The sequence below is a fragment of the Gekko japonicus genome, unplaced genomic scaffold (assembly GCF_001447785.1).
Source record: "Gekko japonicus isolate JY-2015 unplaced genomic scaffold, Gekko_japonicus_V1.1 scaffold328, whole genome shotgun sequence".
Taxonomy (NCBI): domain Eukaryota; kingdom Metazoa; phylum Chordata; class Lepidosauria; order Squamata; family Gekkonidae; genus Gekko; species Gekko japonicus.
Genome location: NW_015170285.1, coordinates 579,163 through 590,202, shown reverse-complemented (window position 1 = coordinate 590,202; position 11,040 = coordinate 579,163). Strand labels below are relative to the sequence as shown.

At 50.3% G+C, this 11,040-nt stretch overlaps 1 protein-coding gene across 1 annotated transcript in view; it reads right to left on the bottom strand.

The window, feature by feature from the left end:
• ADGRD1 (adhesion G protein-coupled receptor D1) overlaps positions 1-10,789 on the bottom strand; it is a 183,192-nt gene extending 172,403 nt beyond the window's left edge. The window contains exons 1-2 of the mRNA XM_015417864.1: positions 10,705-10,789; positions 6,802-6,950 (exon numbers count right to left, since the gene is read on the bottom strand). Of these exons, the coding sequence (XP_015273350.1) occupies positions 6,802-6,950; positions 10,705-10,789 (234 nt within the window). The remainder of the gene's footprint in view (positions 1-6,801; positions 6,951-10,704) is intronic.
• Positions 10,790-11,040: the final 251 nt, after the last annotated feature.

Genomic DNA, 11,040 nt, shown 5'->3' with positions numbered 1-11,040 from the left:
GTTCCGTGCGCCTTGGTGTTTAGTCATGCCGGCCACATGACCACGGAAACGTCTTCGGACAGCGCTGGCTCTTCGGCTTTGAAACGGAGATGAGCACCGCAACCCTAGAGTCGGATTTGACTGGCTTTCGAGCAAGGGAACCTTTACCTTATTCAGGTACAAGCTCTCCCTCTTCTGCGAGGACAGATCTGCATGTGTGTGTCCCCGCCCCCCCAATAGCTAGCAATCCAAAACAGTCCAGTGGAGCCTGAGCAGTGGGTGTTGCCTTCCGACACACTTCTGGTGACGTCAGGGGGTGTGGCATATGCAAATAAGTTATGCTAATGAGTTATGCTAATGAGCTCCTGCACCTCTTTTTCTTCGAAATGACCCCTGAGGGTAGCTAATCTCCAGCTGGAATTACAGCTGGTTTCCACAATACAGAGATTGTTCCCTAGGGATGCCCGCCTCCAGGAGGGACCTGGGGATCCCTTGGAATTACAGCTCATCTCCAGACTGCAGAGATTGGTTCCCCTGGAGAAAGTGGATGCTTTGGAGGGTGGACTCTGTGGCGTTGTACCCCTCTGAGGTCTCTGTGTCCCCCCCAGGATCCACCACCAAATCTACAGGAGTTTCCCAACCCGGATCTGGCAACCCTACGCAATCGTTATCGGTTCCCCTGGAGAAAATGGCTGCTTTGGAGGGTGGAATCTGCAGCATGACAAATGTTCCCTCTAAGCTGTGGAGTCTTGTGAGCAAAAATTCTACTTTGTGAGCTCCTGGTATTAAAGTTGTGAGCAGGCGATTTGGCTACTGCATAAATTAGTTTGCTCTGGAGCCCTCCTCCCTGAGCTGAGACAAAAATGTGAGCCGGAGGCTAAAAAACTGTGAGCTGGCTCACACTAACTCAGCTTAGAGGGAACACTGCACCCCACTCAGGTCACCCCCCTTCCCAAATCCCGCCCTTCCCAGCTCCACCTCCCAAATCTCCAGGAATTCCCCAACCCAAAGTTGGTCACTCTACTTGGAAACCATAGTAATGAAAGAAAATATGCCGTCTTTTAAGTGGCTACTAAAGCCATTCCCTCATTCCCACCTGAACACAGGGATGCCTGCTCAAGACTGGGAAATACCTGGAGATTTGGGAGGTGGGGCTTAAGGAGGATAGGGTTTGGGGAGAGGAGGGACTTCAGTGGGGTATAATGCAATAGAGCCTTCCTCCCAAAGTGGCCTTTTTCTCCAGGTGAACTGATTACTCTCACCTGGAGTTCTGGTCTCGAGAGATCTCCAACCACCACCTGGAGGTCGGGAACCCTACCTGACACCTGAAAGGACCACATGAGCACAAGAGCCTGCCTTATGCTGAATCGGACCATGGGTACATCAAGGTCTGTATTGTCTGCTAGGACTGGCAGCCGCTCTCCAAAGCACAGTCTCAGTCTGAGGTCTTTCATATTTGCATATTAGGCGACACACCCCTTATGTAGCCAATCCTCCAAGAGCTTACAGTAGCCCCTGTAAGAAGAGCTCTGTAAGCTCTTAGAGGATTGGCTACATTTAGGGGTGTGTCACCTAACATGCAAAGGAGTTCCTGCTACAAAAAGAGCCCTGCGTGACCAGCTGATCTTTTTTTAGCTGGAGATGCTGGGGATTGAACCTTCCGCACGCCAAGCAGATGTTCAACCACTGAGCCACAGTCTCTCCCAGACCCCTTGCATAACAACTTGGGTATATCAAATTTTCCTTAACAGTTAAGGAAAGTTAAGAGAGCCAGTTTGGTGTAGTGGTTAAGTGCGCAGACCTCTAATCTGGGAGAACCGGGTTTGATTCCCCAGTCTTCCACTTGCACCTGGCTGGGTGACCTTGGGCAAGCCGTAGCTCTGACAAGAGCTGTTCTTGAAAAAAGAGCAGTTTCTGTCAAGAGCTCTCTCAGCCCCACCCGCCTCACAGGCAGTGTTCCCGCTAAGCTGAGTTAGTGTGAGCCAGCTCACAGTTCTTTAGCCTCTGGCTCAGACATTTTTGTCTTCGCTCAGGAAGGGTGGCTCCAGAGCAAACTAATTTGTGCAGTAGCCAAATCACCTGCTCACAGCTTTAATGCCAATAGCTCAGAGAGTAGGATTTTTGCTCACAGGACTCCACAGCTTACAGGGAACATTGCTCACAGGGTGTCTGTTATGGGGAGGGGAAGGGAAAGGAGTTTGTAAGCTGCTCTGAGACACCTTTGGGTAGTGAAGGGCGGAGTATAAATCCAATCTCTTCTTCTCTTCTTCTTCTTAAGTAAGGCAATCTACATATACGTACACAAACTCACAAATATACATACATACACATGGACACACACACATACATACGTATACATGTGTATATACATGCATATATACATATACATATGTATATCCATGCACATATATACAGTATATGGGAAAGGGTCTTCCCCCCCCCCCCTGACATTAAACATATGGCTGGTGAGCTAACACAGTTAAACTTTGTGTTTTGGTTTCAGAACTCTCTGTTCACCTCAGAATCTTTCCAAGAAACGTATGTACTGACAATGCCAGAAAATTAGCTAATTTTCTTGAGCTGACAAAAAATACATCAGGAAAAGAATAATACCTCATTGTTGGGGGACGACGACTCTCTTTTTACTGATTCCATAAAATGCAGGCTCGGGGGGGGTGGGGTCATAATTTATATTTTATGCCACAGACAGAGGAATTAGTAATAAGGCTTTCTTAAGATGGTTTTTATTCGAAACGGTTACCTCTTGGTAAAGCCATCCAAGCCAGCTGAAGACATGGAAGGCCACTGAAATATTTAACAAACTTTCTAGGAAGGAGCGATTTCACACGAATCCTTTGCTATTCCAGCTGTTAAAGTCTCGTTACAAATGACCGAATATTCCCATCTCCGACAGCTTTGAATTCAAAAAGAAAGAAAGACAAAAAACCCTTGTTGAAATAATCTATTTCTAAATAAGTAATGGGGATGATTAATGAGTGAAATACAGCCGGTCCCAGTGGGAAAGGGGTTCCTAAAAATCCAAACTCAACTGATGTGAGTTATAGCTTGTTTAATGTTTCATTTTCTGGCTTAAGCAACAAGCCTCAAGGGAAGAAAAAAACACATTGCTTTATTTAATTTCTGTTAGAAGTCACATCCAGAAAAGGGGGGGTGGGGGGTGGAATCACAATCAGAAATCACTGAAGCGAGGACAGAAGAGACCTTAACCAGGAATTTAAAGCTGAAATCTTATGCAGAGTTGCATATTACCAGCATTTCACACGTGCCAGGCCCCCACCCCGCAGTCATGTTTTCTAGAAAGGTCAGTTCTGCCTTCTGCGCTCTGTATTCAGGCTGGATCCCGCAAATCTGTTCTGGTAACAGTGGTGCCTTCTTCCAGGACAAGGGACCGTCCCCTGATGCAAGCTGGCCCGGCCCGAACCTAATGCCTAGGGAACATTGGCCACGGTCACACAGGCCGGATATCGCGGGGGGGGGGAGGCGTGGCAAATTGCCCCGGCGCAGTTTGATCCACGATTATGCGATCAGACGCGCTGGCAGCACACCACGGGTCCTTCCCTCGGTGCCGGCACTAGGGTTGCCAAATGTTACTCACCTCTCCGGCGGGGGACTCCTGCGCGGCTCCCGGAGCGCGCGTGCAAAGCGCGCACGCACCGCATGCACGTCACAGGGAAGTGACGTCATGACGCCGGGCACGCTGGGGGCGGGGCCACAACCATACAAGGGAAAACCATAGAGTTTTCCCTTGTATGGCCGTGGCCCCGCCCCCAGCGTGCCCGGCGTCATAACGTCACTTCCCTGTGACATGCACGCTGGGGCGGGGTTCCCCCCGGGGCCCAATTCCCCCGCGTGTGGGAACGGGCCTCTGGGGCGGGGGGATTTCCGCCCCTCGGAGGGATTTGGCAGCCCTAGCCGGCACGTAACCGAGGGGCCGGAGGGGAAAGCCGTGCGCCAGTGCGATCACACCGCAGGCATCCGGAGGCAGCCCGTGGCAAACCGTTCGCCAGTACTTTGGAGGTACTACTTTTTTATTGCGCATTTTAGGCGGTAAGCCACGGGTTGGCCACGGGTGCGCCCCACTTCCCAGATATTGAGGTGTGATCGCGCACGGATAATCCACCCACCACCCGTGGCTCTCCCGCGGCAAATTCGCCGTGTGAACGGGGCCCAAGTAGGTTTGCCTACCTTCAGGTGAGGCATAGATATCTCCTGGAATTTCAACCAATCTGGTACCAAAGCAAGGCTTTAAAAAAAATGCACAGTCAATAAAATCTACAATTAGGGTTGCTAGCTCTGGATTGGGAAATACCTGGAGATTTGGGGGGTCTAGCCTTAGGAGGGTGGGGTTTCGGGAGGGGAGGGACCTCAGCAGGGTACAATGGCACTCTCCCAAGCAGCCACTTTCTCTGTTGCCTGGAGATATGTTACAATTCCAGGAGATCTCCAGGCCCCACCTGGAGGTTGGCAACCCTTATTACAAGTCCAATCAAACCCTCTACCTGGCCCCGTCAACTTTCTAAAGATACTCAATGGGTGCCAGAAAAGGCATTGGTGGGCACCATGTTGGAGACTCCAAGCGGCAAGAGCCACTTGCACCGTACACTGAGGGAAGCCACCAGTGTTGGTGGAACCCTTCAGTGGGATCCAGCCTTTCCTTTATTTTACAGCCACTTTTCTTCTGTTCTCGCCACAGGCTGAAATAATTGTATACCACCCCCTGAACTGCATAAATGGTATATTAAAACTAAGTCCCATATTTTAACAAGCTAAGTCGCATACTCTAAGTGGGACATCAAAAGTGAGCAGGTTCAAAGAAAATTGGAACTCGTTTGAGATGAAGGTTGAAGCAATCAAGCAAGGGAGGTCGAGCTTTCTTCCAGTACAACAGTGTATGGCTCTTATTTGATTAAAGGTAAAGGTTCCCTTGCTAGAAAGCCAGTCGAATCTGACTCTAGGTGTTATGTATTGACTTGAATGTAAATACTGACATGCGAATCGTCTCATTGAAACTCTATGTTAAGCTTCAGCCTGGGCTAGGATCCTAATGTAACCAATAGGAGTCCTAGCCCAGAGAGTGTCTACCAATCACGCTGTAAAGCGGGACCGCTTGTGATTGGGCATTATATCTTCAACCTCATAGGTTGTTATTTGTACAGGGGGTGTGGCTACACTAGCCGGGAATGTTTAAATACAGAGCAGCCAGTGCTTGTCCTTTGGCTCGAGTGGTTCGAATGATGGTTCTGGCTGGCGATCGTAACTAAGCTGAAGAATAAACCGCAATTCTTGCTGAATCACTCTCCGACTCTTTGTTAAGCGCACGACTTAACACTAGGGTTGCGGTGCTCAACTCCGTTTCAAAGCCGAAGAGCCAGCGCTGTCCGAAGACGTTTCCGTGGTCATGTGGCCGGCATGACTAAAAACCAAGGTGCACAGAACGCTGTTACCTTCCCACCGAAGTGGTACCTTTTTATCTACTTGCAATTTCTTGCTTTCGAACTGCTAGGTTGGCAGGAGCTGGAACTAGAGATGGGAGCTCACTCCATCATGCGGCACCCGGGTCTCGAACTGCTGAACTACTGACCTTCCACAGCCTGCAGTTCAGCGTCTTAACCACTTGAGCCACCGCAGCTCCTTCTTATTTGATTACACATGAGTATATTTTTGAAATTAAAAGATGGCAATTTTGGTTCAAAATATACTAAAAAAGCATGCGTGTTCTGCAAAACTGATACCATACACCTGAGCAGCAGCATGGGCCAGGAGGCGGTGGCAGGAGATTGCCCACCACAGAGGGTGAGGTGGCAAGGGTTGCCAGGTGCCCCCTGGCCACGGGAGGGGGATAAGGCGTAGGGTTCCCAAATCCAAGTTGGGAAACTCTGGAGATTTGGGAATGCAGATGAGCTGTAATTCCAGGGGATCCCCAGGTCCCACCTGGAGGCTGGCATCCATAATCTGGCCTATCGAGTCCAGCGTCCTGTTTTACACAGTGGCAACACAGATGTTCCTGGAAGGCCCACAAGCAGAGCATGGAGGTCAAAGCCTCCCCGTGTCATTGCTTTCACCAGTGCGTGGCATGCAGGGGTATACTTCTTCTGAACATGGAGGTACCCTATATAAATCAGGCTAACCCCTTTTAAAGCCACCTAAGTGCAAGTCCATCCTCTGCTAGTTACATTTTAGGAGCTGCGGTAGCTCAAGTGGTTAAGACGCTGAACTGCAGGCTGTGGAAGGTCAGTAGTTCAGCAGTTCAAGACCCGAGTTGCCGCATGACGGAGTGAGCTCCCATCTCTGGCCCCAGCTCCTGCCAACCTAGCAGTTCAAAAGCAAGAAATTGCAAGTAGATAAATAGGTACCACTTCAGTGGGAAGGTAACAACGTTCCGTGCACCTTGGTGTTTAGTCATGCCGGCTACATGACCACAGAAACTTCTTCGGACAGCGCTGGCTCTTTGGCTTTGAAACGGAGATGAGCACTGCAACCCTAGAGTCGGACTCGACTGGCTTTCGAGCAAGGGAACCTTTACCTTTAAGTGCATGGTCCTCACACCAATTACTCACATCATTTAATTACACACCGCGTGACTGCCCTGAATCTATTACCTGCCAGCTTCATTGGGTGCCGCTGAACTCTAGCATCTGGGAGAAGGGAGAGAGAATGTTCTCTGTATCCACCCACTCCGCCCTCTCCATAACTTTGCAAGCCTCCATAACGTCCCCTCCTCCTCTCCTAATCCTTTTCAGAAGGCACGCAGGGAACTGAGATGGCTTGCCCTCATTTCTCGGCCACACAATGGTGCCGCACCCTTGTTGCGTTTGCTGCCCATGACTTCATGCACCGCACGGCCTCCTGTCCCACACCCATGAGAAAGAGGGCCGGGGCAGCAAAGTGAATTCGAAACATACGCCGGTGCTCCCTTTGGGTTTCACAGCACGGGGCGGCATGCTTCAGTGCTGCAAGGAAAGTTGAAGCAGAAAGCAAGAAAGACAAAACCCGGCATTTGTTCCCATTTATCCCAGCAGCTGTGTCAGCACATAGGAGAGCTGTCTTACCCCCTTCCTCATAGAGGCAGGCTCAGCACAATGGAAAATACTAATGTTTTTGTAACGTTGGAGGGGAGGGGAGGGTCAGATCCCAAGACGGTAAGAAAATTACTTTCGGGGGGTGGGGAAGCATACTGATAAATTAGGGTTGTTGTTGTTGTTCAGTCGCACAGTCAAGTCCGACTCTTCGTGACCCCATGGACCAGATCATGCCAGGCCCTCCGGTCCTCTGCCGTCCTCTGAAGTTGGCTCAACTTCATGTTCGTTGCATCGATGACACTGTCTAACCATCTCATCCTTTGTCGTCCCCGTCTTCTTTGACCTTCAATCTTTCCCAGCATCAGGGTCTATGTAAATTAGGGTTATTAGGGTTAAATCAGAAAAATGGGGTGACATTAATAGGTTTGCCAACTTCCAGGTGCGGCCTGGAGAAATCCCAGAATTACAACTGATCTCCAGACTATACAAAATGGCTGCTTTAGAGGATGGACTCTGTAGCGTTACACTCTGCTGAGGTCCTTCCCCTCCCGATATCCATGCTTTGCCACCAAATCTCCAGAGCTGGCAACTCCGGGTGACAAATTCCTGATGGAACAGACCAGACTGACTGTAGGTGGAAGACTACAGTTTGGAACACTCCCTGATGTTAAAACAAAAGTAGAAACAGGGTGGCCTGCCAGCTCTGGATTGGGAAACACCTGCAGATAGGGTTGCCAAACCCCCCGGTTTGCCAGGGGTCCCCCGCTTTGGGGGGGCGGGCTCCTACCGACCCCCAACACCCCCAGCCACCCATCTCTCTCCCTTTAAGTGTGTGGAACCCGTGTTTCCTCCCAAGCCTGATCTCCGCAAGCTTGCAGGGAAATGCCAGCTTCGTGCTCTTAAAAGGGAAACGCGGCTGCTCTTAAAGGGGAAACGCCGGCTCCTGCATTTAAAAGGGAAACGCCAGCTCCTTTAAGTGCAGGGAACTGTCGTTTCTGGAGATCTGGCGCACGGGCAGGGGGCTGGCGGACATCCCCAACGTGACGTCCAGAGGTCATTTCGGGGGGAACGCGGGGGAACACAGTTCCCCCGGGTGAGGTGCAGGGGGCGGGGCACATGATGAAGCCCCGCCCCCTGCTTCCGGCCGCCCCGCTTCCGGCCCTCATTCAGCCAGGAGGAGGCAGGAGAAGAGGGAGGGTAAGTTGCTTCCTCCCCGCCTCTCCCCACCCCTGCCTTCCTGGGGCCAGGGAGGGCCTTGGCGGGGCTTCCTCGCACTTCCGCCGGCCTTGCAGGTCCACCGCCGGGCCCCTGATGTCAGGGGGTGTGGCATATGCTAATGAGTTATGCTAATGAGTTCCCCTAGCTCTTTTTCTACGAAATTGGAATGCCCCCAAAGTCCCCCGCTGGGGGTGGAAGATGGACTTGGCAACCCTACCTGCAGATTTTGGGGGTGGAGCCTTGGAGGGCGGGGTTTGGGTAAGGGGAGACTTCAGTGGGGTACAAGGCCACAGAGTCCACTCTCCAAAGTGGCTATTTCCTCCGGGGGGGGGGTTGATCTCTGTCTCCTGGAGATCAGTTGCAATCCCAGATCGCCAGCCACCACCTGGAGGTTGGCATCCTTGAGTAGAAAAAGAGCACCTCCGTCAAGGAGGGGAAGACAGAACTTTTTTCTCTTCCCAGCTTATTTTTCTGGTTTTTTAAAAAACACAAAGGAGCATTGGAAATTGGAATCCTCCCCATGCAATCTCAAGTGGTACAGTCCGTCCATTCTACCTCCTTAGGGATGTACCACCTCGTGCCCCTAGATTTGCAAAGTTTGGGCTGGAAAATCCCTGGAGATTTCAGGGGGTGGAGCCTATGTAAAACAGAACCTTTCTCTCTATCCAGCTTTTTTCCCCTCTCTTTTTTAACACAAAGGAACATTCTGGAAACTGGGAGATCTCTCTGGGCTCCACCTGGAGGCTGGCAAGTGTTTTCCTCTTGACATGTAAACTAGGCCTCAGATCAGGGCACTCTGACAAAATTAACTGTTGAAAGCATTCTGTCTTCTGCACTCTTCACAAATGTGCTCCTGAGGCAGCTTCCAACAATCCATTAGAACAATAACCCAGTCCTCAGAAGGCCATCCATCAAATCAGCAGTAAAACAGTCAATAGTATCAACACAGTGTATTCCAAAGCCAGTAAAACAACAGAAGGAAACAGCAGTTGAGGTTTTTTTGAGAGTACTGTGTGTGCAGGGCTATTTTTGGGCAGGAACGCACAGGAACAGAGTTCCGGCTGGCTTCAGAGTTGGCCACACCCACTGCAGCCAAAACCCCTGCGTGCATGACTACAGGGGGAAGGCCTGGAGAGTGACACCCCCCTGGTGACTCCCAAGGCGGGCGGGTCAGGGGGGTCCTGGAAGGATTGGGAAGGCATTTAAATATCTCCCCATGCTAGGCTTACCAAACGCCGGCGGGGGAAATCTATTTCCTGGCAGGATGCGTGCTGCGGGGGACGGCTGTGCGCGCTGCACCCGCCGTCGCCAGGATGTGACGCTCCGCGTTACTCTGGCAACGGGGCTGTTTGGGTCCCGTTGCCAGGGTAACGCGGAGGACTTCTGGCAACCCCTAGTGGGGTTTGGATGTTTCAGAGAGGTGGTTTTGATATTACGTGCCTCTGCGTCCCGGCCCTGGTATTCCTTGGAGGTCACCCTTCCAAGTACTTACCAGGGTCAGGTTGCCTGGGCTACCCAGGGCAGGGCAGGAAACAGCAGTTTTAAATAATCAGACGGAGACAAAAAAAAAAAATCATCCAAAAGCCTGATAAAGTGTTTCTAAAAACGTTTTCACATGGCATCTTAAACAGATCAAATTTGGCACCAGGCAAATACGGAGGGCTGCCAATCTCCACATGGCACCTAGAGATCTGCCCCATGCCTTCCCCTCTCCAGACGACAGAGATCAGTTCCCCAAGAGAAAAGGGCTGCTTTGGAGGGTGGATCTATTTTGTGCTTTTTATTTTTCTTTTCCTTAATTTCTCTATATTGTTATGTAAATATTACCAAATGTAGGTTTTACCCAAACAACACATCAAAGTGCTGGTTGACACTATGTTCAAACATTCAAACAGCACCTGGTCAGTTTCACAATCAGGAGTCCAATTTGTGAAACTGGCCAGGTGTGGTTTGAATGTTTGAACATAGTGTCAACCAGCACTTTGATGTGTTGTTTGTGTGAAACCTACGTTTGGTAATAACTTGACACCAGTCTTTATACAACAATATATGGGAAAAATTAAAAATAGAAATAAAAAGCACAAAATAGATCTACCTTAAGCATACATCTATTATACACAGTCTCATATACTTTTCCATATTATCCCACCTGCAGGTTGGCAACCCTTTTCCCCTGGGCTCCACCGCCACTCCAAAATCTCCAGGAACCTCCCAGCCCAGGATTGGAAACCCTAGGGAGCAGTACTAGTTTGGGTCTGCCCCAGCAAGAAAGCAGACAGTCTGAATGGTCGTTTTGCCTGGCCAAGTGGTTTATCATTACCTCTGGGGGAGGACAGAGTTCCCCCTTGTGAGGCCTGTCTGATGACAGTAGCCCAGCTGCGGCACCTGAAGTTCCCAGACCATTTTCAAAGGCAGACCCACACAGGGTACATCGCAGCGATCTAACCTGAATGGAACACTACTGTACCATCTTCATCTGGCCCTGGGAGGAAGAACGACAGCGCCAAGCGGAACAGATGGCACTGAGTGGATATAACAGCATTATACGCCATCTTTATGGAAGATCAATTCGGAACATCCAGAGCACTTAATAATAATAATGCCGTAATATTGTAGAATTTGTTTTAAATAGTTTTATGCGCTGGCTTATGCCTGATTGTGAGCCGCCCTGAGCCCGCGTTGTGGGGAGGGCAGGCTATAAATTGAACTTATAAATAAATAAAATGGGATCACAGCAATGATCACCCTTAGGGCTGCCAGTCTCCAGGTGGGGCCCGGAGATCTCCCACGATTACAATTGATC